Raw genomic sequence first — 27,803 nt, 5'->3', positions numbered from 1 at the left:
AGTAGTTTAACAATAACGTACATTTGGAAAGTTACTATCTCAGCAGGTAAAATAATAACCTGGAAGGTGAATGTCTTTTCCTGTATGCATTCTCATTATGATCTGAGGACCAGGTTCAGATTCTTTAAGGAAAAATTAATTCATGCCTAATATACTGAATACATTGGAAATGGACCTCTTATTTTTTCTTTTCCCTTTGTGTTGCCTACTTGATATCTTTGTTCTTTGTCAGAATTCTTAAGTGGCAACCCAGGACTAAGAGAAAGTATAACTAAGCAAGCTAAGATTAGGGCCTGAAGAAGTAGGTTAGAGAGGTATTAGGTTTTTTATTTTCCATTGAAGTCACAGTATGTCACCTTACTTGGTGGCATCATGGACTTCCAAAACAAAAATGGGCATGGGCTTGACCAACTCCATAATGCCATAAAATTAGGAAAAGCCTTATTTTCATGCTGGTGCCATTAAAATTAGATTAATTCAATTGTTGCTTATTTTCTTTTCAGCACTCAATATTGACCTTGACAAAAATTGAAATTATTTTGAGCCCTCTGTTTGCTTAGCTTGAACCACATCTTTTCTTGCATCCTAAAGCAGTTTTCTTGCATAGCACCAAGGTGGATTGTTCATATTTTTATTTTTTCTATTTCCCTTGTGTATTTTTTTTCTTTTGGTCAAAATCATGATGATTTTCACTGATGATTCTCGGTCTGTATTTCCTCTGAAATAAGACTTAAATTCAGGACTATTCCATATATTGAAAATGGCCAGCCTGACTTTCCTTCGTCAGCTCTAATAATCACACACCCTCTAAAAGCTATTTTGCAAAGGCTGTTCTCCCTATTGGTCATTTCTTTCTGTTTGAAAAATGAATGATCTCATTTTAGTTTAAACGTACAGAAGAATTCTTTACCTAGGCTAAGAGCACTCAGACAAGCTAGTCTCTAGGTTGGGGAATTGGAACCATTAATTCATATTGAGATTTGCAGACAAAGGGAAAAAATCCCAATGATTGAAGAAAAAGCTTTTAAGCAGAGGAAATATAGTAATTTAATTCATCACTGATTGTATATGGATTTTCTTTTTGTTTTTATGTTCAATCAGAAGTTTGAAAGTCTGCAGTAAGATAAAATTTTCTGGAAAATTAAAGACAAACCCTCAAAAGGTTGGAGCATGTGATTTGATAAAGTTGTATATAGGGCTCCTAACCTTTAGCTAATGAGACTTTAAATCTTAGTGTACTTGTGGGTTATAGACCTGATTTTCCAATGGGAAGATGAATTTTTTTTGTAGTAAATGTCTTTATTGTATTTCATCTTCAGTGGTTAACATCCTTCGTCACTTGTTGAAATACCTATTAGAAATACCTAATCTGCCCCCTCCCCCGAGTCTTTTTCATTTCTTTGCATTTAGTAATATTATTTTGTTTTGTTTGCTGCACTTGTTTTGGTCTTAATCCAGAGATCATTTTGTGTATTTAAAAAGAGAGGATTTTGCTAGGGAAGTTGGAGGGATCTCTTCATGTGTGGTACTTCATTCTACACTGGTATTTACTTAATTTTATGCTATAAAGCAGTGGTTCTCAGTATGAGGTAAAAAAAAGCTTATGTAAACAAAATTTTTGAACTATGCTTAATATTTCAGAAAATCTAACAAGCATACATTTATGCAAACTAAGGCAGCATGAGTTTCTTTATGATTTGGCTATAACTTAAACAATTCAGTGTTATAAGGCTAGTTTTGTTATTGGATTCAGAAGCTCTGACAGTTATATATTTTTTTGGTTAATAAAAATGGGAAAATGTTACTTTTAAAATGCAGGGATTTTGTTTTTGGTTGATAAAATATTTGAAAACATAGGTTCATGAGGGAAGGGAAAGTATCCTTGGTGATGAAAAGGTTGCAAACCACTGCTCTATAGCCTGTTTGACTTTATCTTCACTGAAAAGGTAATGATTGATGTATGTAATGACCAACTTGAGCAAGTGTGATCTTTTTGCTTTTTTGTATCCTTTTATGGGAAGAAAAAGTACTGATCAACCTATTGCCTATTTTCATTCTTGCTAATTTTATTATAAAGGGATTTAGTCGACTGTGGCACTGGATTAAAATACAAAGATAACCATTGCTTGCTTTCTTAGCTCTCAAGGAGAAAAGAAAGTAAGCTGCTACATACTTCTTTGAAAATCTGCTTTCAAATTTACTGCATCTAAAGACTTCATGCACCTATTTTATCATATGTTAGAGTTTTAGTTGCCTGCTAACCCGATAGCTCAATAGCCCACATTTTACAGGGGTAAGGAGTACAATAATATTTCTCTTACTATTCAAAAGCAGAGTTTCTGGCCACTGAAGCCCTGAAAAGGGACGAAGCTAAATCTGTTCATTTGCTTTCTATTTTAATCCATCACCATAGATATGACTCCATCCTTTGTTATTTTCCCCCAGTTTGAATCAAATTGCACTTAAAAGATAACTTTCTCCTTTTTCTTTCTTTTTCTCTTTCCTCTTTTCTCAGTTATTAAGACTGTTTATTTGTTTCAAGGTGGACGATTGCTCTGCTGTGAATCGTGCCCAGCTTCCTTCCACCCGGAATGCCTGAGCATAGAAATGCCAGAAGGCTGCTGGAATTGTAATGACTGTAAAGCTGGCAAGAAACTACATTACAAGCAGATTGTTTGGGTCAAATTGGGAAATTACAGGCAAGTTTTTCCAATGACAAAGAGGAAGTATTCAATCATTGTTTAGACCTAGGTTTATAATCTGTATACAAACTAGCTAAGAGACAGGTAGAACAGCAGAGCTACTTCCTTAAAAAAAGAGAGAGAGAGAGAGAAGAAACATATTTTGAGTCTGGGTTTTTAGAGGTTTGGGAAGGTTAGTTGTGGATCTCTCTTTTTTTTTTTGGTTTGACTTTTTTTTTATTTTTTTTATCCTCACCTGAGGATATTTTTCCATTTTTTGTACAGATAGAGTGGGAGGGAGAGAGAGAGAGAAACATCGACGTGAAGGGACACATCGATTGGCTGCCACCTGCACGACCAACCAGGGCCGGGGACAAACTGCAACCGAAGTACGTGCCCTTAGCGGGAACTGAACCCAGGTCTCTCCAGACCACAGGCCGACGCTCTAACCGCTGAGCCAAACTGGCCAGGGCTTGGTTTGACTTTTGTTTTGGTTGGTTTGACTTTTGTTTTTAAGTTCCATAAATAATTTTATACTAATGAACTATGTACTATTAGAGATTTTGGAATAAAAGTTCTTATGTGGGTAATGGGGAAGATGTTTTCTCTGTGCCCTAATTAGCTTTATGTTGATTTGTAATTTCTAATAAAATCAAGAGTTTTTTTTTCAGCCAAAATAGCTCTCTTTGCCCCTTAATCTGATCCATTTTAGTTCTAGCTAGAAACTCTAACTTGTGTGCAAAGAAAGAGTTTTCTTAGGATTTAAAGAAAGAGGTTGTTTCATTAAGAACCTTTAGCTCTTAAGAGGATGAGTAAGAAGTATGTGTGATTATTAATATTTTAATAAAATGTTCTCCTTTTAGAAGCCTGTTTTTAACAAGCCCTCACTGAACAGGAATAGTAATGTATTTTTGAAACTCTGTATTCTGCATTTTGAGACATATATATGTTTATCGTTTTACTAAGAAAATAGATACTGTTCAAGAGAGCACAGTAGAATTCTGCTTTTCAATTAGTATCCTAAGTAAAATATATTTCTATAGAATTTCAAACATACTGTGATTTATTTTAGCAGGGGCTATGTTGTTTTCTCTGTTTTCAATATGCAGCTTGCTTACCTACTTAACTTTTAAAAATGTGTTTTTAGCTGAGATAAGTGGCATTGAGGTTGAGAAGGTCCCCTGCCATGCTATTTTTTTAAACATATGACAGGCATCTTCAAGCCTTAAAAATATTGACAATTTTAACACAAACAGTTTTATACTGTGTGGCAAATGACATTATAATAAAGTTTTAAAAAGCAAATGTCAAACCAGGAGAAAGAAAGTGTTTGCTTTTCTACTTTCAATAAGAGAAGACAGATACCTTATGGGGGGGGGGGGGGGCCGCGGACAAAGATGAGCCCTGGCCGGTTTGGCTCAGCAGTTAGCGCATCAGCCTGGGGACCAATGAGTTATGGCCATGTACCTCGGTTGCAGTTTGTCCCTGGCCCTGGTGGGGGTCGTGAGAGGCAACCAGTCAATGTGTCCCTCTCACATTGATGTTTGTCTCTCTCTCTTCCTCTCATTCTCTCTCTCTCTCCCTCCTACTCTGTCTGAAGGTAAATGGAAAAATATCCTTGGGTGAGGATTTTTTGAAAAGACAAGAGAAAGAGCCATTTTGCAAAAGAATAGCAAATGGATAATAAACATGTAAAAAATGCCCAGCTTCACTAAAAAATAAATACCCATTAAAAACAAAGGGTTTTTACCCCAATTAACAGATTGGCAAAGATTTGAAGAGTAATAATTTTGTGGCTAGGGAGGGCACAGAGAATTGAATGCTCTCTGTGAGGCGATCTGGCATCACATATTAAAACTGTAAGTCTTTATATTCCTTGACCCAGCACTTCCCTTTCAAGAAATTTATCTTTGGAAAAAATACTGGACAAGCAGGCAAAAATGTATTTACTGGGGTGTTCATTGTGGTATTATTTGAAATAACCCAAATGCTCAGTCCATAATGAATTTATCAAATAAACTATGGTATATCCATATTGTAGAGTATCTTGAAGCCAATAAAAGAATAATGCAGGTTTGTATAGTAACATGGGGAGATAGCCACAATATATAATTGAATTTAGAAAACATGTTAAACACTATGTACATTATCTTTCCATGTATTTATACAATTTTAAAAAATTATGGACTTAGATAAATATATATATTTTTTATCCTCACCGAGGACATTTTTGCATTTATCTTCAGATAGAGCAGGAGGGAGAGAGGAAGGAAGAGAGAGAGAAACATCAACATGAGAGAGACACATTGAATGGTTGCCACTAACACGACCCCAAACAGGACGGGGACAAACTGCAACCGAGATACGTGCCCTTAGCGGGAACCGAAACCAGGACTCTCTGGTCTGCAGGCCAGTCTCTAACTACAGAACAAAACTGTCCAGGGCTAGCTAGCTAGATATATATATATATATATATATATATATATATATATATATATTTATTTATTTATTTATTTATTTATTTATTTATTTTTTCTCCCTCATCTGAGGACATTTTTTCCATTTTTTTGTTCAGATAGAGTAGGAAGGAGAGAGAGGAAGAGAGAGAGAGAGAGAGAGAAACATTGATGTGAAAGGGACACATTGAGCGGCTGCCACCCACACAACCCAACCAGGGCCGGGGACAAACTGCAACCAAGGTATGTGCCCTTAGCGGAAACTGAACCCAGGTCTCTCCAGACCGCAGGCCAACACTCTAACCGCTGAGCCAAACCGGCCAGGGTAAATATATTTTTAATACCTGGAAAGAAATACATCTAATGTTAATAGTCTGAGTCCTGTTTGGGGTCGTGTTAGTGGCAACCATTCGATGTGTCTCTCTCATGTCGATGTTTCTCTCTCTCTTCCTTCCTCTCTCCCTCCTGCTCTATCTGAAGATAAATGCAAAAATGTCCTCGGTGAGGATAAAAAGGAGAGGCATTTTCAGTTTTCCTGGTATACATTTGTGTATTGTTTTATTTTTTAAAGAAACAGTGTTTTAAAGAAACACTTTTTACAATGAAAAATATGTATCTTTTTGGGTGGGGAGGGGTGTGGGTTTGACAATAGATAAAATATTTTTAGGTAAGAAATATCTAAAACAGTACAAGAAACCTTTAGCTCTTCATATAAATTACAGAATATTTTCTTTTTATTTAATTTTTGGGGGTTTGTTTTTGAGATATAGTTGACATAACATATTAGTTTCAGATGTACAATATAATGATTCGGTATTTCTATATAGTATTGCAAAAAGATTACCACAGTAAATCTAGTCAGCATTCATAACCATACATAGTTACAATTTTATTTTCTTGTGATGAGAATTTTTAGAATCTACTCTCTTAGCAACTTTCAAATATATAATACAGTATATTAACTATAGTCATCATGCTGTACATTATATATTTCTTTTTTTAAGAAGCTGTGAATGGCCTGGCCAGTGTGGCTCAGTGGTTGAGCATTGACCCATGCGCCAAGAGGTCGCAGGTTCCATTCCCGATCAGGGCACATGCCCAGGTTGTGGGCCCAGTTCCCAGTGAGGGGCATGCAGGAGGCAGCCAGTCGATGTTCTCTCTTATCAGTATTTCTCTCTCTCTCCCTCTCCCTTTCTGTCTCTAAAATCAATAAAGAAAAAACTTAAAACAAGAAGCTGTAGCCCTGGCCGGTTTGGCTCAGCAGTTAGAGCGTCTGCCTGCGGTCCAGAGAGACCCAGGTTCGGTTCCCGCTAAGGGCATGTACCCCGGTTGCAGTTTGTCCCCGGCCCTGGTTGGTCGTGCGGGTGGCAGCCACTCGATGTGTCCCTTTCGCATCGATGTTTCTCTCTCTCTCTCTTCCTCTCTCTCCCTCCCACTCTATCTGTACAAAAAATGGAAAAATGTCCTCAGGTGAGGATTAAAAAAAAAAAAAAAAGAAGTTGTAAATGTGAAAAGATCTTTGCCTTAACTTAAGTTCTTTAGTTGTAATCACATTGCGTTTAAAGAAGCCCAAAGAGCCCTGGCCGGTTTGGCTCAGCGGTTGGAGCGTCCACCTGCGGTCTGGAGAGACCCAGGTTCGGTTCCCGCTGGGGGCATGTGCCTCGATTGCAGTTTGTCCCCGGCCCTGGTTGGTCGTGCGGGTGGCAGCCACTCGATGTGTCCCTTTCACATCGATGTTTCCCTCTCTCTCTCTTCCTCTCTCTCCCTCCCACTCTATCTGTACAAAAAATGGAAGGATGTCCTTGGGTGAGGAAAAAAATAAATAAATAAATAAAATAAAGAAGCCCAAAGAAGTGCTCCAGTTCACAGCCCAGTGAGATTTTACATTGAGGTTGATTCTGCTTATGTGTTCTGCAGACTTCCATCCATGAACTAATTCTGAATGTATTTTTTTTCAGTCTGGCCTACCTGGCCATATGAAGCTGTTTCTTTTCAATAACTAGTTGCTCCAATGTGGAGCTTCCTAGGGGAAATATGAAGATATGGAACAACCTCTGGCAGAAAGTTTGCCTCTTCTGGACCCCATGAATGCAGCTATCATGTACATATTTAAATGCCTTACAATGGTTTAGAAATAACCATTTCCTAGCCCACTTTGAGGGAAACCAAACACTGATTATATAAAACAATGGTTTGGTTTGGTTTGGTTTAAACAATTTGAGCATAGGCTCTTTACCCACATTTTTAGATAAAGCATATTCAAGTTCTGCACTATAACTCTGGAAGTGTGGCCATGCTGTCATTTATCTTCTAAATAATATAATTATTCATTGGATAAATGGTTTTACTAGGCACCCATAAAATAAGTGATTGAAAAAATTTAAATTTTATGTGTTTACTGTTCATATTATGATTTTACATACTACAAAAACTTCAGCTTTCAATTTTTTTTTTTTATCCTCACCCGAGGACATTTTTCCATTTTTTCATTCAGATAGAGTGGGAGGGAGAGAAAGGAAGAGAGAAACATTGACGTGAAACGGACACATCGAGTGGCTGCCTCCCACATGATCCACCCGGGGCTGGGGACAAACTGTAACCAAGGTACATGCCCTTAGCAGGAACCGGACCCTGGGTCTCTCTGGACTACAGGCCGATGCTCTAACCTGAGCCAAACCGGCCAGGGCTCACCTTTCAATTTTTAACTTGCCCAGTTGCTGGAAATTGTCTCATGTACTTCACAGATGTTTTCACTTAGTGATCGCTGTGGTTTCAGTCATCATGGCATGAAACAGTTCTGCTTCATTCTGCCCCAAAGTCCACGTTTATTATGATCCAAGATGAATTAGATTCTGAAATATGCACTGATATAAACCTAGTACATTTGACCAAAAAGTGTTTACCCTGGTTGATTAGAGATAATAAAATGCGAACTTGAATGAAACTGGCCGTTCTTTACTATAGCATCAGTTTATTCTCAAATGAGTCCCTTGACCACTAGAAATAAACTTTTATACCTTGAAGGACAACGTTGGTTTTAAGAATGCCAAGTTTGGAGAAAAACATGACTTGTCTAGGATAGAAATTTGGTTTGGAATGATACTGGGAAAATCTAATTCTTAAGGTGGGTAGTTAGGTTCATTATTATTTTATTATGCTTTATAGCTTATATTTTCATGATATATATTTTATAAATATCAAATATAAATTTTTTTAAAGAAAGAAACTAGATTGGGTATTTAGAGCCTAGTTTGTTTAGTCTATGTTAACTATTTCATTAATAAATTAATTTATCAATATGATTTTTAAATGCTGTGTGGTTTGAACAGGATTAAAGATAAACAAGGTATTTTATGTCCTAGAGTCTGAATGAAAATTGCACAGGACAAAACCTTTTTTCCCCCCATCCCACCAGCCATGTAAAGAATAGTGTGAATTTCATCCCCTTGTCTAAAATTGTTTTTGTTTTCAGATGGTGGCCAGCAGAGATCTGTAATCCCAGGTCTGTGCCACTGAACATCCAGGGTCTTAAGCATGACTTGGGGGACTTCCCTGTGTTCTTCTTTGGTTCTCATGACTACTATTGGGTACACCAGGGCAGAGTGTTCCCTTATGTTGAAGGAGACAAAAGCTTTGCTGAGGGACAGACAAGTATTAACAAGACCTTCAAAAAAGGTACGTTGGATGATGTTTACAGTGGCTCAAAACTAAGACTCCAGTGTTGATTTCTCATCTCCCCACTTGCATATGATATGTTTTTGGCAGTAGAGAATTTTCGCCAGGCCTTCTGATCCAACGTTCGCACGTTTCTAATCCCATTAGAGCGGTATCAGAATTAAATCAATTAGGAAAATACATTGTCAGTGTGGTAGGCTCTGCTGTGTATGCAAAAGGAGTTTCTTCAGTGATCTTTCCACAAACAGATTTTTCTGGGAATAGTTTTCTTGTTGTTGCTAATCCTCACCTGAGGATCTTTTTCCATTTTCTTTTTTTTTTTTTTGAGAGAGTGGAAGGGAAGTAGGAGTGGGGCACAGAGAGAGAGAGAAAGAAAAACAATGATGTGATTGGTTGCCTCCAGCACATGCCTTGACTGGGGCCAGGAATCGAACCTGAGACCCTTTGGTGCTCATTCTAACGCCCTAACCACTGACACCGGCCAGGGCTGGGAATAGTTTTCTTAACTAAGTAAAGCTCCTTTACTACAGAAGAGTAGTAGAACTTTCCACAAAGAGTCTTATAAGTGTTTTTGCAACAAGTTACCAGGAAGTTTGGCTTTCTGGGTAAGAACAAAATGAATTTAAATCTAGTACAAGGTAAAAGCTTCCCTTGAGTTCACTTGGAATCCTCTGATCATTGAAAAAGAACCTCATCTCTGTGGCAGCAGCTTACACAGAGCAGTTTCAGCCAAAAGTGAGTCATATCCTATTTCAGTGTTAATCTACCCTGGTGGTAAGTGGTTATTTCCAGAAACTATTTTAAAGAGAAAAAAATCAGCCAGATTCAGCGCATTGGGGGGGTGGTAGAGTAAAACTACTCTGCTAATGGTTTTTGTTTGGTTTTTGGCATTTATACTTTCTTGGGTCTTATTGGCAGCTCTGGAAGAAGCTGCAAAACGTTTCCAGGAATTGAAAGCACAAAGGGAAAGTAAAGAAGCACTAGAGATTGAAAAAAACTCAAGAAAGCCTCCTCCGTACAAACACATCAAAGTGAGTCTCTACCCATGAAAAAATTGGTATTTGACAGGCAAGATGAAATGCAGTACTCTCTTAGTAGTTAGAAGGCCCTTTTTGACTTGTGAAAACTTGCTAATTTTCACCCAATCTTCTGTAAAACAAACAGCTTTTGTGGGCCATGTCAAAGTCAGATGGGAGCGGGAGAGTTGTGTACTAAGGGGGTGAGGTCTTTGGTAAGCCCTTCAGCACCTAGGAGCGACATGTGTGATGGGAAATCCTATTCCCACTCTACCAAGTTTATCCTGCCACCAAATGAGAATAGAGATATTTGCCCCTTCCGGCTAGATATCCAACAGTACCTTTCAGTTATGAAATTTCCATCAACTAATAGAAGAAGAAATACAGAGGACAGATAAGTGAGAATTCACATCAGTTTTTTATATTTTTGTCAAGTAAGGAGACACAGTTATTATTCTTAGCTTATTTGGGGGGAAATTACAATTAAGATAAAGAGCCTTTCTCAGAATCACGTTGCAGGGCAGTAGGAGAGCCAAGAACAGCATGGATGTTTCTGATGTTCCTATTTAAATTCCTCTCTCTCACTTGTGATTTTGTTTCCTAGGCTAACAAAGTAATAGGAAAGGTCCAGGTCCAGGTTGCAGACCTGTCAGAGATTCCTCGCTGTAACTGCAAGCCAGCTGATGAAAATCCTTGCGGCTTGGAATCAGAGTGCCTGAACAGAATGCTACAGTATGAGTGTCACCCGCAGGTGTGCCCAGCTGGAGATCGTTGCCAGAACCAGTGCTTTACGAAGAGGCTCTACCCTGATGCAGAAATCATCAAAACAGAGCGAAGAGGCTGGGGCCTCAGGACCAAAAGGAGTATTAAGAAGGTAGTGTGGGGTGGGGGCACTGGTGGCGTGGACTAGACCAGGACCTGTGCCTCTAGGAGATGCTTCAGTGGGGATAAAATGTATAGGGATTCATGGCAGAATCTTGAAACTTCCCAAGTTGAGAGTTTGGCACTTCTTAAGCAAAGAAGAAGCTGTATGAACTGGTAGTAATAAAACGCACATAAACTTTGGTTGTCTTATGATCAGTCATAAAAAGGAGAAGGGATCCTGGACATTTTCTGTTTGAAGTCGTTTTTACTTGTTAAACAAAATAGATTTAAAATACTTAGTAAAGGCAAAACAGTAAAATTTAAAATGTACTGGGATAGAAACTAGCAAACCCAGAACTTTGCTCCAATATCATAATTCATTGGCCATGAAACTATGGTCAAGTCAGTCAACCTCCCTGAGCCTCAGTTTCCTCTTCTCTAAAATAGACAATAATCCCTGCCCTACATATGTAAGGGTTGTTGCTAATCTCAAATTAGATTATATATACAAAAGCAACTGGAAAAAATTGAGTACTTTGAAGCAATTTTTCAAAGCAGTCCCTTTGTTTAATGCAAATGCATATCCAGTGCAGAAAATTTTCTAAATACAAATAACTCAAAGAAAAAAATGAAAATCACCAGTATATTCTACTATTTAAACAGGCTCTCAAATTTGAGAGATTCTGACAATCTTCTGGGATCCTTATTAAAAAACAGTATCGCGCCCTGGCCGGTTTGGCTCAGCAGTTAGAGCATTGGCCTGCGGTCCAGAGAGACCCGGGTTTGGTTCCCGCTAAGGGCATGTACCTCAGTTGCAGTTTGTCCCCTGCCCTGGTTGGGTCATTTGGATGGCAGCCAGTCGATGTGTCTCTCTCACATTGATGTTTCTCTCCCTCTCTTCCTCCCTCTTTCCCTCTCGCTAGTAAAAAAAAAGAAAAAAAAAATTAAAAATCACCTTTGTGATTAAAAAATACCACATAACGTAGTAAAGAAAATACGAAAAAGATAATAAAGAGTGGGATTCCCCCTTCAGTCTCCTCAGTTGGGGTTGGTCTCCTCCCTAGAGAGGACCATTGTTAATAGGTTGGTATATAGCCTTTTAAAACTTTTTCTGTGCAGTTATGAACATTAACACATAAACAAATATATATATATTCATATATTCTATATTTGTAGGATTTTTTAAAAATCTTTATTGTTGGATGTAAAATGTATTACAGATGTTCCACATCTTTCCCCCATTGACCCCCTCCGCCCCCCTCCCACCTTTTCCCACACTATTGTCTGTGTCCATTGGTTATGCATATAAGTTCTTTGGTTTATTTCTTCCCAACCCCCAACCCCCTTTCCCTTTGAGGTTTGTCAGTCTAGCAATGAATTTGTAGTTCTTAATCCCTTCACCTTTTTCACCCATTCCCCCAACCCCCCTCCCAACTGGTAACCAACAAAATGTTCTCTGTATCTATGAGAATGTTTCTGTTCTACGTGTTCATTTTGTTTGTAGATTCCATTGTTGATAGATATGTATTCATTGCCATTTGGTTTGTTCATATATTTTATCTTTTTCTTCAAAAAGACCCTTCATCATTTCATATAATAACGGTTGGTGGTGATGAACTCCTTTAACTTTTTCTTGTCTGGGAAAGTCTTTATATGGCCATCGATTCTAAATGACAGCTTTGCAGGATAGAGTAATCTTGGTTGTAGGTTCTTGCTTTTCATCACTCTGAATATTTTTTGCCACTCCCTTCTGGCCTGCAAAGTTTCTTTTGAGAAATCAGCTGACAGCCTAATGGGAACTCCTTTGTAGGTAACTAGCTGCCTTTCTCTTGCTGCTTTTAAGATTCTCTCTTTGTCTTGAACCTTTTGCATTTTGATGATGATGTGTCTTGGTGTGGGCCTCTTGGGGTTCATCTTGTTTGGGACTCTCTGTGCTTCCTGGACTTGTATGTTTCCTTCACCAAGTTAGGAAAGTTTTCTGCCATTATTGTTTCAAACAGGTTTTCGATTTCTTGTTCTTGGTCTTCTCCTTCTGGCATCCCCAAGATGCGAATGTTGGCACGCTTGAAGTTGTCCCAGAGGCTCCTTACACTGTCGTCATTTTTTTGGATTCTTTTTTCTTTTTGCTGTTCTGATTGGGCATATTTTGCTTCCTTATATTCCAAATCGATGGTTTGCTCCTTGGATTTACGTACTCTATTATTGAAGCTGTGTAAATTATTCTTTATTTTAGTTAATACCTCCTTCAATTCTAACTGTGCATCCATGATTTCTGACTGGTCCTTTTTTATGCTCTTGAGGCTCTCACTAAGTTCATTGAGCATCCTTATAAGCAGTATTTTGAACTCAGTATCTATTAGGTTGCTTATCTCCATTTCGCTTAGTTCTTTTCTTGGGGTTTTGTTCTGTTCTTTCATTTGGGACCTGTTTCTTTGTCTCCTCATTTTGGCTGCCTCCCTGTGTTTGTTTCAGTGTATTACTTAATGAGAGGTGTGGGGCTCGCTGAGACCAGATGCTGCTCATTTGAAAGAATTTAGGAAAAACCTGAAGCAGGATCCAAGACAGGCCAATCCTATGGTTAAGCAGCTGGCAACAGCTTGGGTGGGCCTGAAAGTTAGGTGGGGCGGGGCCTCAGGGAGTCACCAAGGGGGGCTACCAGTGTGAGCCAGGTTGCTGGAGTCCCAGATATGGCGACTGTCTGCCGCCCCACCAAAGGAACAAAGGCGTCTTACAGCACGTTTGTCCCGGAGAAAGCCCCCTCTCCAGCCCTCGCTCCAGTGCCAAACAGCTCAGTTCTTCCCTGTATGTCTCTGGCGCCCCTCGAGCTGCCTCCCCTCCAAGCTTAGAGGGAGAGAGTCCGATAAGTCCGTGCGCGGGCCCTTTAAGGAGCTGCCTGGGGCTCCAGCCGCCTCAGCCTCCCTGAGCCTCAGTTCCCACTGGTTTTTCCAGCCAGAAGTTATGGGGATTCTCTTCCTGGCACTGGAACCCTGAGCGGGGCACCTGGTGTGAGACGGGGACCCCTCAGTCCTCAGGAAGGACCTTCCCAGCTGAGGTGTCCTCCTGATTTTTATCCGCCACACTTGGGTGTGGGACCAGCACGTCGTGCCACCGCCGCCCCTCACGCCTCCGCCCCCCCTACCAGTCTGGATGTGGCTGCTGCTTTAATTCCGTAGTTGTAGGACTTCCATTCAGCTTGATTTCAGGCGGTTTTGAATGACGGTTGTTCTGTAGTTTAGTTGTAACTTTGATGTGGTTGTGGGAGGACGCAATACCGCGTTTACCTACCCGCCATCTTGACCGGAAGTCTATTTGTAGGATTTTTAAAACAAGTATGATCATATGTATTTTTCCCACTTAATACATTGTAACTATATATTTATAGCAGTACACAGAGATTTCACCTCTTTCTTTTTATTTTTTGTTATTTTTATTTTTTATCCTCACACAAAGACATTTTTGCATGTATCTTCAGATAGAGCAGGAGGGAGGAAGAGTGAGAGAAAAACATCAGTGTGAGAGAGACACATCAAGTGGTTGCCACCCACACAACCCCAACTGGGGCCGGGGACAAACTGCGCCCTTAGCAGGAACCAAACCCGGGATGCTCCAGTCCATAGGCCAACACTCTAATTGCTGAGCCAAACCAGCCAGGGCAATTTTTTAATTAATTAATTAATTTATTTATTTATTTATTTATTTTTATCCTCACCCGAGGACATTTTTCCATTTTTGTTCAGATAGAGTGGGAGGGAAAGAGAGAGAAACATCGATGTGAAAGGGACACATCGAGTGGCTGACACTCGCACAACCAACCAGGGCTGAGGACAAACTGCAACCGAGGTATGTGCCCTTAGCGGGAACCGAACCCAGTCTCTCTGGACCACAGGCCGACGCTCTTAACTGCTGAGCCAAACTGGCCAGGGCCAATTTTTTAAAATATGTTTTTATTGATTTTTTAGAGGGAGAGGGAGAGAGATTTAGAAACATCAGTGAGAGAGAAACATTGATCAGCTACCTCCTGCATGTCCCCTGCTGGGGATTGAGCCCACAACACCAGTTTGTACCCTGACCAGAAATAGAACTGGTGACCTCTTGGTGCATGGGATGGTGTGCAATCCACTGAGCTACACTGGTCGAGCTGCTTTTTATTTTTTTTAATAGTTTATTGATTTTGAGAGAGAGAGGAAGGGAGAAAGAAACATTGATGTAAGAGTGCAACATCAATCAGCTGTCTCCTGCATGTTTTTACTGGGGATCGAGCCCAAAACCTGGGCATGTGCCCTTGACTGGAAGTGAACCAGCAGCCTCTTGGTGCACAGGATGAGGCTCAACCAACTGAGTCACACTGGCCAGGGCTCACCTCATTCTTGTTAAGAGTCTTACTGTATCCCATAGTAAAATGTACCATAATTTATATAACCTATTTTTTGATAAATGCATATATATATCTTTTTTCTTTTAATTCTGTAGTGAACATTCTTGGTCATCTAGCTTGATACACTTGTTTCTGTAGGTTAGATTTCTTGAAATGAAACTCATTTATTCAGCACATATTTGTGAAGCTTCTTCTATGTTCCAGGTACTATTCTAGGTACTTGGAAAAACAGTAGTGAACAAGACAGATAATGAACAGATACCTAATGTTGAGTACCACTAAATGCTACAAAGAAAATTAAGCTGTCAGAGGGGATAGCAGGTGACTGGGATTGCTACTTTAAATTGATTGGTTAAGGAAGGCCTGAGGAGGTGACATTAGACCTGAATGTGTGAGGGAGAAAGTCATGGAGATACATATCAAGATGAGCATTACAGACTGAAAAAAAAAACAAGTACAAAGGCTTAGCATGCTCCAGGAACAGCACAACAGCTAGTGCACCAGGGGAAGAGTGACAAGAGAGGAGTGGCAGGTAAGGAATAGGAGAGAGGGGTAGTCAGGGGCGAGATCATAGGGGCCTTACAGGCCACCGGGTGGGAAATTTCTGGAGTATTTTAGTAGGGACTGACTTGATCTGAGAATTGATGTATTCATTTTCTATTGCTGCATAACAGTATTACCACAAACTTGGCAACTTAAAACATAACACATTTTACTATCTCACAGTTTCTGTGGGTGAGGAGTCTGGGCAATGCTTAGCTGGGTCATTTCACAAAGTTGTAGTGAGGGTGCTGACCAGGGTTGGATTCTTATTTGTGTGCCTCAGCTAGGGAAGGATCCACTTCCCTCCTTGCATGGCTACTGGCAGAATTCTGTTCTTTGCAGCTGTAGATCTGAGAGCTTCAGGGTGGTTTGGTTTGGTTTTATTTCATTTGTTGTTATTGTTTTGTTGTCCTTAGCTTCTGTAGGTTGCCTGCAATTCCTTGCCAAATGGGGTTCCCCAACATGGTTCTTTGCTTCCTTACAGCCAACAAGGGAGAAAGACACTCCAGCAAGATGTGTGCTAAAGTCATAATGTAATAAATTTATGTAATCACATATATCCTGTCACCTTTGCCATTCGCTGTTGCAAGTCACAGGTCCTGCTCACTCAAGGGGAGAGGATCACACAACCATGTGAATACCAGGAGGCAGGGATCATGGGGGCCCACCTTCAGGTCTGTCTGCCACACTTGGGTTTCAAAAGAATAACTTTGGCTATAGCATGAAGAATTTATGGTAATGAGAAAAGTGATAAAAAGGAGGCCATTATAATCCAGAGAGATACGATGGTGGCACAGACTACAAGAGTTGTAGTTGAACAGAAGAGAAGAGGTTGGATTTCTGACATTTTGGAGGTAGAGCCAGTTGGATTTGCTAATGCACATTGGCTATATGGATTGGGCTGCTCGATCAAATGCAATCTGCATGTAAAATGTTATATGATTTTTAATATTATTTTAATGCCATGCATATCACACATACAAATTTTTGCATATAATTTCAGGGGAATGTTTGGAACCATCCTGAAAACTCTAGTTTAATATCTTTTTAACACCTTTTAGTAGTAGTTGCATTTATTCTGAAACATATTCTAATTTATTAAATTAATGATATACAGTTGACCCATGAATGCTGCGGAGGCCAGGGATGCTGACACCACACACACACACACACACACACACACACACAGGAAAATTCACATATAACTTTTGACTTCCCAAAAACTTAAGTTGTAACATGGGGGCATTGGTTCTAGGATCCCCCACGGACACCAAAATCTGAAGATATTCAAGTTCCCTATATAAAATGGTATATATCAGTGCATACAGTCAGACTTCTATCTGTGGACTCCCAGCCATGAAAGGAAAATAGTACAGGTATTTATTGAAAAGATCCGTGTATAAGTGGACCTGCACAGTTTAAACCTGTGTTCAAGGGTCAACTGTAATCAAGAGAAAAGAAAGTATAATCAGGATTAGTCTGTCCTTTAGCATTTGAGAAATTGCTAATGTAAAGTAATTGATCTTTTACAACATAGCTAGAAATATACAGTCTCTGAAAAGCATAATTATAAAGACTTTGTAGCAACATGGAAAAGATTTTTGGTACACTTAGGGGACAGAAACCAAATATGAAATTGAAAGTACACAGTCAGTCCCCTTCTTTTCACACTTAAATCCTGAAAATGTGTGCCACCGTCAAACGTGGCACTTTCTGCCATGAAGTGGTTTCTTAGAAATTAAAAAAATATGTATTATATACTGAATTACATACACACTGTCTTTTTGCCACAGTCTTTAAGGACAGATTTCTAGCATTTTTTTAAGGTCTTTATTTAATTTTTGTTCACAGTTGAATTCACAATTAATGGTTTTAAGTTCAGTAAGCAATTCTTTGAGATTACTGGTTTGTCACTTTGGACATTTAAAGTATTTCTTCTACAAAATAGCTGGAAATATAGGGTGTCCCAAAAAATTTATACACAACTTTGAATGATTATAAAGCCAGTGTTTATCAAAATGTAGTAGAATCTACAGATACCCTGTATACATTTTTGGGGGGACACTAGTATTTTTTCACAGGGGTATATCAAGTTTATGAGACATGTACACCTCATATTTGATATCAGCACTTTAATTTTTCTACATTCATTATCATGGAATAATAAATATAAACCATAATAAATGGTTCTCAGTCTTTTAAAGCCACAACCATTTCTTCAGATGAAACCTTACCTTGATTCCGGTATGTAGAAAAGGTAAAGTATAGCTTGATTTGGCTGAAATTCTGCTCTAAAGTAAAGTTGCCCCTTTTCTGCAGTTACAGTTACTCATAGGCAACCACAGTCTGGAAATATTAAATGGAAAACTCCAGAAATAAACAATTTAAGTTTTAAATTGTGCACTGTTCTGAGTAACATGATGAAATCTCACACAGTCCCCTGTGGGAGGTGACTCATCCCCTTGTACGGTGTCTCCACACTGTATACTCTCCCTGCCTTTTGTCACATGGTAGCCAGCTCAGTGATCAGATCCACTGTCGGTATCATAGTGCCTGTGGGTAAGTCACCCTTATTTTACTTAATAATGGCCCCAAAGTACAAGACTAGTGATGCTGGCAATTCAGATATGCCAAGGAGAAGCCCTGAAGTGCTTTCCTTATGAAAAGGTGCAAGTTCTCAACTTAATTAGGCATTTTATATCATCATAAGAAGGGTAAATACAGTACAATAGGATATTTTGAGAAACACCACATTCACATAGTTTTTGTTACAGTGTTTTGTTATATTTCGTTAATTACTGTACTTGATCTCTTACTGTGCCTAATTTATAAATTGAACTTTATATAGGTATGTATGTATAGGAAAAACAATATAAATAGGATTCAGGATTGTCCTCAGTTTCAGGCATCCACAAGGCGGGGCGGGGTCTTGGAACATATGCCCTTGGATAAGGGGGGACTACTGTATAATAACACTAGGTGGCAATGCAACCAAGATGGCAACGAAATCTTCTCCCATATAATAATGCAAAGTGTTGTTCATCAGTTGATGTCAAAGTCCAAACTGGATGTAGGAAAAGCCATTTAAGGCTGACAGTGCATAGTACATAGTTCTTTGTTTACAATCGATAAAAATGGGATAAAACACCAGAGGTCAGCTTTTGTGGTAACCACTCCCCAGAAACAAGTATGTAGCTAGCTCCTTGAAGGAGACTGGTATTCCTTACTGATCTCGCTAACTGCAAACCGCCAAGGCAAAAAACGGATGCATGGGAAGTTAGGTTTGTTCTTTCCAATTTGATCCAATAGCTTCTTTTATTACAGAAGTTGTAATCTTTTGTGTTTATCAATAGAGAAAGATTAAATGTTTTAAAGACCAGTGGCTCATATTCTTAATGATTTACCAAAATAAAAAAATATATAATATAGTACTTCTTTTTAAATGCCTGATATTTACTATCAATTCTATGATAATAAGAGCTGTGAGAAGGGTTGCTCAATATTTGTGGTCTAGGGGGAGGAACAAATCTGATAAAACAGTAAGCAAATATATTTTAAATGATTTCCTAAGACATTTCTTTTCCTCAAAAATGTATTAGTAAGACGAATAAAATCTATAAATAATGCTGTCCTAGATCAGGTCATCCATGCTTTTAAGGTGAAAGGGTTAATGATTATGCATTTATAAACAAAATGTTGAATATACAGTGTTTACCCTTATTTTAAAAGGAATGTATTACTATACACTGGTTAGAATAGCAAAATGAAAAATAGTGACAATACCGTATGCTGGCAAGGATATGGAAAAACTGAATCTCACTCATTGGGAATGTGTGCTGGGAATATGAAATGATACTACCACTCTGGAAAATAGTTTGGCAGTTTCTTTAAAAATTAAACATATACTCACCATATGACCCAACAAATGGTACTTGTGGCCATTTATTCCAGAGAAATAAAGACCTATGTTTACACAAAAACTTTTACCAGAATGTTCATAGCAGCTTTATTTGTAATAGCCAAAATATGGAAACAGTTTAAATATTCTTTAATAGGTGAATGGCTAAACAAACTGGCCAGAGCTATTGTTGGTTTTTTTTTGTTTTTTTGGTTTTTTTTTTATCCTCACCGGAGGACATTTTTCCATTTTCTGTTCAGGTGGAGTGGGAGGGAGAGAGAGGAACAGAGAGAGAGAGAGAAACATCGATGCGAAAGGAACACATCGAGTGGCTGCCACCCGCACAACCGACCAGGGCCGGGGACAAACTGCAACCGAGGTACGCGCCCTTAGCGGGAACCGAACCCGGGTCTCTCAGGACCGCAGGTCGACGCTCTAACCGCTAAGCCAAACCGGCCAGGGCTATTGTTGTTTTTAATAAGCCAATCTCAAAAGATTATATACTGTATCATTCCATTTACAGAATATTCTCAAAATGACAAAATTATAGAGATGGAGAACATTAGGGATGGGATTGGGTAGAGGAGGGGTGGAAGATGGGTGTGATTATAAAGGATTAGCACAAGGGATCTCTGGAAATGGGACAGTTCTGTATCTTGATTGTGGTAGTGATTCTACACCTGATAAAAGTCCATAGAACACATGCATGCAAATGAGTGCATGTAAAATTGGTAAAATCTGAATCAAGTTTGTAGATTGCACCAATGTCAGTTTTCTGGATTTAAATAGTTACATAAGGTGTTAACAGTGGAGAAAACTGAGTGAAGGGTGCACAGATGATCTCTGCACTATTTTTGCTACTTCCTGTGAATATCTATAATTAGTTCAAAATAAAAAATTAAACAAACAAAAATAAAGCTCATTTGCTCATTTGTTTCAGAGTCAGATCTTTGCAAATCTTAGCCCCAACCCACAAATTGGTGAAATCTGTTATAGTACAGCTTCAAAGCCTCGAGGTAGCCGTATTCCCAGATCCCGCTTGAACTATAGAAATAACACTGTCAGCAAAAAAGGACAAGCAGCCTATTAGATTTTGTGGCACTGGTACAAGAAAAATAGTGCTACCTGAATGCTCATGAATAGTAGCAACTATTTGTTTCTACGGTTAAAGTTCTATTTCTCTGATTCTTTTTGGTTAATTCTCTTGGATCATGCATGTTGTGTTAAGGAATACTTTCTAATACAACACACTAATTTCACATTTATATATTTCATGTTTCTCTGCAGGGTGAATTTGTAAATGAATATGTTGGCGAATTAATTGATGAAGAAGAATGCAGACTGCGAATCAAGCGAGCCCATGAGAACAGTGTAACCAATTTTTATATGTTAACTGTTACTAAGGTAAAATTGCTTTTTTTGCTTTTGTTTTCATGGTCTTAGGTTGAACTCAGTTTCCTCTCATTTGATTTTTTTCAGGCAAAAATATAATGATTAGCAGTAAACTGTGAGCTCCCCCTATAATATGCTATTTATACCAGAGTACAAAATGAATGCTTATTGCAGCCTTGCACAGTCAGCCAGCACTGCGAGTGAAAGTGAACCAGGAGTAAGGTTAACATCCTGACTTTAGTCCCAGCTCTTCTTAGTCACTGAAAGACTTGGCCCTCAGTTTCTTGATCACCAAAGGAGAGAATGAGCTCTGAAATTCGAAGTTATAAACCACCACTAAAGTTCAGACTTTGCAAAAATCCTAATTCTGAAAATTGTTCAGCATATTTAAACTTTTTTTAATGAGTTAAGAGAAATGGATGCTGTTGTAAGAGAAATGGCAGTAAAACTGCTAGTTTAGTACATGCAGTTATAAGTCTTGTTTGATGCCCATTATATCCATTGTCTCATTTAATTTATTCAGTAGTCCTCTGATTTACAGAGGACAAGAAACTGAGTTCCAGCCATAAGTGCATTTGTTGAATACCTTGTTACAGTTTAATGAAGATCCAAGATTGGTACCCATGTTTCCTGTGTTCCAGACCATCTCTAAAATTGAGTCGGAATATCATTAAAAGAACTAGAGAACATGTAAAAGAGGTGTTATTTTAACTGATATGTTATTGTTTGAAAGTTTTACAACTTTCACGAATATATAGTCCATAAATATAAAATGCCATTTATATATGACTGTTGATTGACTCCTTAATAAATCCTATCTTTACTGCCAGTGAGCCCTCCAACCATCTTTATTTGGGAGGATCCATCTTCTAGAGCATATCCAGATTATCAGAGTTTAAATTTAGGGGCCAAATGCTGAGATTTGTACTGTATTTTAGACTTTAAGTAAAAAGAGAACAAATAGAAAATTACTAGCTTTGCATCACTAGAGTATACATCCCTTCCAGCATTCAAATCTGCAAGTCTTCGATCAAAAGAGAGGTTTCTCTTTTTTCCCACTTGGTCTTTATGGCCTGAACTCTCAGCCATCTAGCCCTATTCTAGTTGTGCTGTTTTGTTGTTTTTGTTGTTGTTTTGACAAAGTTAGGATTCTATTTTATTTTTTTCTTTATTGATTTTAGAGAGAGAGAGAAAGATCAATGAGAGAGAACATTGATTGGCCGCCTCCTGCATGCCCCTCAGTTGGGGATTTGGCCCACAACCTGTGCATGTGTCCTGACTAGGAATCGAACCGGCAACCTCTTGGTGCATGGGTCCGACGCTGAACCATTGAGCCACATCAGCCGAGCTCTAGTTGTGCTTCTTGCTCAGAGCAGGAAAGAAGGGCTGACAGCTAAACACCATAGTTTCCAGCACAAGTAGCTGTCTGGACTCCAGAGCTCTCTAATCAGAAATACTTTTCCTAAACTTACGGCCAGCTAATCTAAGTAGAATTATTCTATGGTCTGTTTGTTACTAGAAACAAACTTAGAAAGAAACTAAATTCCCCTTTATCTTGATTGTTTTGACATGAAGATCATCAGATAAAGTAGAGAACTTAGTAAATTGTACATAGAGCAACACATTTTCAGATTTGTCAGTTGTCAGACATTAGCTGGTAGCAAAATGCCGCTGCCTTGTGGCTCTTTACTGAGTTGGTTGTTTCTAAGATAGGCTCATATTTAGTTTTATGTCAAAGGTATCTTTCATTTCTTTTCTTTCTAAAGGACCGTATAATTGATGCTGGCCCAAAAGGAAATTACTCTCGATTTATGAACCACAGTTGTAATCCAAACTGTGAAACACAAAAGTGGACAGTGAATGGAGATGTTCGAGTTGGACTTTTCGCTCTCTGTGATATTCCTGCAGGTAAAAAAATAACTTGCTCCCCATGCCCCCCTCCATAGCTGACAAATATATCCTTTGAAAATAAGACATGCTTCAAGGTTTGATGCTCAAATATTTATTCAAATGACATAAAGAGTTATATTTAGAATTACCTGCCAATAAGAAGTAAAAATTCTGTATCTATGATCCTACTGAATTAATTCTCCAAATTATTGCTGTCTAAATAAAATAACCAGATGGTTAAGCTTTTGTTTTCTTTTTTTTAAGTTATAAAAGCCTGTGTTAACATCAGCTAGTTTCTTGGTTTGTTTGTGGGGGGTTGTGTTGTTTTAGCTTGAAAGATCAATGTTTTGAATTAGACATGAAAAGCTTCTGAAGCCAGAGTTACTGCTTTCATTTTTCCTTACCCATCCAGCATCTTAACAGCAAAACTTAGTTTCTTCTTTGTTAAGTTTGTAGAAAAATGGGTGAGAGGAGAAATGCTGTAGCTAAAAGGAGGTTTCAGTTGTAATTCTAGACTCATGGTGGATTGTTCAAGCCCAGCTAACAGAAAGCTGGGGCCTCCTCCTTTGAATCACTGGATCTTTGGTGTATGTAGTAAACCTGCACTTTGAACTCTTTTCTGATCGTAACATAAGGCATTAATTTCTGGAAACAGTATGATTGTCATAATTACACAGTCATATTGTTCATTTAGAAACTAGTATAAATTATCTTTAGAAAAGGGAGCTAAACTAAAACCCATTTTTCTTAAGCAGCGATTTCAGATTCTTGGTCTCTATTATATTGTTTTTAACCACTTCAATGAAAAGGATGACGACTTTTGTAGAATATTTATTTTTGCTGTAATCATGGGTGGATGGGGGTGTTTTCCTCTAGTTATTTTTCCTTTTTCCATCACTGTCTTCAATGTAAAACATGGGGGAGGGAAAAGCAGATGTCAGAATTATGTCTTTTTTTCATTATGAAACTGTGTCTATGACAGCATTTCTCTTCCCCATGACTTGAGTATGAATAATTATTTTTCTTCTGTTTTAGGGATGGAGTTAACTTTTAATTATAACCTGGATTGTCTGGGTAATGGAAGAACGGAGTGCCACTGTGGGGCAGATAATTGCAGTGGTTTTCTTGGAGTGCGGCCAAAGGTCAGTTGTGCAGGGGAATGTCCCAGGCCAATAGGAATAAGGAGTGGGGCTATTGAAGAAGTGTGTTTATGACCTTCTCAGGAAAATGCTGGCAAATGGTACATGGTTTAGTTTCTAGATCTTTAGTTGTGTTTACGCAAAGTTTAGACTGACTTTCTAATGAAGCATATCTTAGTAAAATCTGTTAGGTTCTGAAAATATATTTGTATTTCTGATAGAATGAAAAGTTAGCAAAATCCTTTTTTAAAAAATTCACAATATACTAAAAACCACTGAATTATATACTTTAAAATGGTGACTTTTGCCCAGGTAACTCAGTTGATTAGATCATTTGCACAATATGCCAGGGTCTTCAGGTTTTATCCCGTCAGGGCACATTCAAGAATAAACCAATGAATGCATAAATAAGCAGAACAGCAGATCAGTGTTTTGCTCTCTTCCTTCCCCCCTCTCTCTCTCATCTCTCTAAAATCAATTTTTTTAAAAGATACGTATTATTTAAAATGGTGACTTTTATTGTATGTGGATTATTTCTTAGTGTCCTTGCAATTTAAAAAGAAAGCACCTATTCACAAACCAATGTGAATAAATCCTTTTTTTTTAATTGATTTTAGAGAGAGAGAGGGAGAAACATTGATGTAAGAGAAACATCAGTTGTCTGCCTCCCACACACCCCTCCCTGGAGAAGGAGCCCACAACCTGGGTATGTGCCTTGACCAGAAATCAAACTAGTGACCTTTTGTTGCAGGGACAACACTCAACCAACTGAGCCACACCAGCCAGGGTTGAATCCTTATTTTTATTATAATACTGTTATGGGATAAGTCCTCCTGTTGTTTTTAGTTAATTGAACAACAGATGGATTTAAATTGATGTGTTGTAGGATTTTCCTTTTTCTGTAAAGCTTCATACATTATTATCATTAAAACTGTCATCTTTTTTTCTTGCCAGTCGGCATGTGTGGCAACAACTGAAGAAAGGGCGAAAAATGCTAAGTTAAAGCAGAAGAGACGAAAAATTAAAACAGAACCAAAGCAGATGCATGAAGATTACTGTTTTCAATGTGGAGATGGTGGAGAGCTGGTGATGTGTGACAAAAAAGATTGTCCCAAAGCATACCACCTCCTATGCCTTAACCTAACTCAGCCACCATATGGTAAGCTTAGACCTTTAAGACCCTTTCTCTGACTTGCATTTTTGCCAACTATGAGTAACTCAGAATATATTCCACTGTCCATAGTGGAGCTGTGGAATAGGAATCATTGAATAGAACAAACAACCATAAGAAACAAAATTATGCTAGTGAAAATCTGTCTCTTTGCAAATTTGGGATACTTGTGAGCCAGCAAGGATTGCTTCCTTCTTTATTATTACCATAGGTGAATACTTAGGACAGTATCTCACATCTATACCTAATGATACACCCAGCCAGACCAATGTTTGACTGAAATTTGGAGTTGCATTCAGTTGAAATGAGTCTCTAGTCAGAGAAGGTGGGAACTTGGATTTTCCATGGGTAATCAAGACAGACACTAACTTGGGCTCTTTTCCTTCTTCCCACCCCCATCAGGAAAGTGGGAATGCCCATGGCATCAGTGCGATGAGTGCAGCAGTGCAGCTGTTTCCTTCTGTGAGTTCTGTCCACATTCCTTTTGTAAAGATCATGGAAAGGGAGCTCTGGTTCCCTCTGCACTGGAAGGCCGTCTCTGCTGCTCCGAACATGACCCCCTGTGTCCTGTATCACCAGAATACTGGAGCAAGATCAAATGTAAATTGGAGTCACAAGATCGTGGAGAAGAAGTAAAGGAATAAATGGGTGGTGATTTCCTTTTCTTCTTTTTATTTAAATGGGGGGAAAAGGAAAAGCAGAAAGTAAATAGATGGTGCGTTAGTAAAAGCAGAGACTGCTGCAGTGCACACAGCCTTTGCCATCAGTGCTGCCTTATTAAATGGGACTGGGAGCCTGTTCCTGCAGGCAGAAGCTGTTGGTGGTATCTGGTTTTTCTGTTTTGTTTTGTTGGTTCGGGGATTCTTTTGTGGAGGGTTCAATTCCCTTGGTTTTCTTGCCTTTTATTGTGCTTCAATGCCTTTGGAGCTGGAAAAAAAGATGTCTTTGCTTTTAAAGTAAGAACAAAGAGAAAAGAAAGTTTTGTTAATGAAATAAATGTAAAGTCTAGGATGTGTTCCTTGGGTGTAAAAAGCAAAAGTCGCCATCATTCCTAATATTTATTTTCATTTTTAAAATTTTTGAGACATGTAGTTCAGGTAGTCTAATCAGTGTATGTGCGTGTGTTTAGGTAGGAATTGGAGAAAGCCTCTGGCAAAGGACGTGCTGATCTTTCCATCCCTCTTTACTGTGCAGTCGGCAGGCTAACTTCTCTTTCCCTTCAGATGTCTGTCATAGTCTTAGAGAAGTGTTCTATGGAAGTATCAAATCTGGCCTCTTGAAAACAAAATGCCTCAGTGGATTTTACTTCTGTGGTCTTAAACTAGGTGGGCTTTGTGATATGATAACTTTACCTAGAAAGCTATATAATGTGGTTTTTGGTTTTGTTTTAGAGAAAGAAATGGATGTACTTACTGAATTTGAAATGTTTTCCATTGACAGTGGATATTTTTGATGAAGTGTGTTTATGTGGATATGAATACAGAGTGTTAGACTGATCATTCCTATTTCTTGACACACTGATAAAGGCAGCTAACAGGAGATAAAAGACACAGACCAAAAAAATTGAATCATATAAGCACCATTTTTTGTGACACACCCTGGTTGACTTGGAAAGAATTAAGGGCATTTTATTTTCTGTTTCTGCTTCACTCTCCTAATCAAACATTCCCTTTGTCAACTGACCTCTCGGTCATGTTTCCTGGTGAAACTACACAGATGAATTTGAATTGTATTTGAATAGCTCTTTTTTGGTTTAGTTCCTATTTGGGGAACATCCCAAAGTTATGTCAACAATTTCTATTTAGTGTTATCCAATACTTAACATTGTCCCCATTGAAGAAGGATGGGGAAGCACTTCTTCTGTGGGATGTATAATAGCTGCACAAACACACTTCATCTTAGGAACCACTTAGGGAAAGCTCCCAAGGAAGCAGTGTTAGCAAAAATGGTTGGCTGTGGTGCTTGGATCTCATAGATGCAAGTGTCCCAAGATGTCTGCCCACAAAACTCACTTGCTTTTAATGCTTAGGAATATATATATTCCAGTATTCCTTGTATGAAATAATTAGTAATGTCAGACATTGTTGTAACACTGTACTAAGTAGAAGTCTAGAATTAGCTTGAATGAACGTTAACTTTCTCTATGAATTTTGACTGCTTACAATTGCTGGTACCTGGTAGCATTTATTTTCCCTCAAGAAGAACCTAGTAACCTTAAGAAGGTAGGGAGGATAGATGCTCTACTACATTTCTTCAGTTGTGTTATGTGTATTTCTTTTTCTTATCAATTTAGAGCTCTTCTCTGGAAAAAAAGAAGAAAAGCTGTTTTGTGCCTCTCTCTTTTTTTGTATGTAAATGTGCAATTATACTGGATTTTGTCTTGTGAAAAGCAAAACAAAAAAACACTACATTTCCTTTAGCTCCTAAACTGCCATTTGCCTGATTCTGGCAATTAATGATGAGGTATTTTATTGGGCCTCTAATTCTATTGATTAAATATGGTCCCCCCTAAAAAAGAGCAAAATGGAAAATGCTATACATGTTACCAACTATAATCGCTACAAGTAACATGAATTACATCTCACCAAAACACTAAAATTTGCTCTTGAATAATATAGTTTAATGTCCTTTTAAAAATAACTTAAATCTAGGTTTTATCATACTAAAACTTTATTTTATATATGTATATGATAAATGTTTGCT

General features: G+C 38.4%; 1 protein-coding gene across 14 annotated transcripts in view; it reads left to right on the top strand.

Moving 5' to 3' along the window:
- NSD3 (nuclear receptor binding SET domain protein 3) overlaps positions 1 to 27,803 on the top strand; it is a 120,941-nt gene that overhangs the window by 89,624 nt on the left and 3,514 nt on the right. For 4 of the 14 annotated variants that reach the window (XM_036249696.1, XM_036249685.1, XM_036249683.1 and 1 more), the window contains 9 exons: positions 2,516 to 2,699; positions 8,610 to 8,812; positions 9,731 to 9,843; positions 10,433 to 10,702; positions 20,796 to 20,912; positions 22,667 to 22,808; positions 23,826 to 23,932; positions 24,884 to 25,088; positions 25,503 to 25,732. In XM_036249696.1, coding sequence (XP_036105589.1) covers positions 2,516 to 2,699; positions 8,610 to 8,812; positions 9,731 to 9,843; positions 10,433 to 10,702; positions 20,796 to 20,912; positions 22,667 to 22,808; positions 23,826 to 23,932; positions 24,884 to 25,088; positions 25,503 to 25,732 — 1,571 coding nt within the window. Of the gene's footprint in view, positions 1 to 2,515; positions 2,700 to 8,609; positions 8,813 to 9,730; positions 9,844 to 10,432; positions 10,703 to 20,795; positions 20,913 to 22,666; positions 22,809 to 23,825; positions 23,933 to 24,883; positions 25,089 to 25,502; positions 27,702 to 27,803 lie in introns of those variants that run through there. The other 10 variants (XM_036249691.1, XM_036249686.1, XM_036249694.1 and 7 more) reach the window with 9 other exon arrangements.

Source organism: Molossus molossus, unplaced genomic scaffold (genome assembly GCF_014108415.1).
Source record: "Molossus molossus isolate mMolMol1 unplaced genomic scaffold, mMolMol1.p scaffold_m16_p_9, whole genome shotgun sequence".
In the NCBI taxonomy this organism is placed as follows: Eukaryota; Metazoa; Chordata; class Mammalia; order Chiroptera; family Molossidae; genus Molossus; species Molossus molossus.
This window is presented reverse-complemented; position numbering and strand designations above follow the sequence as displayed.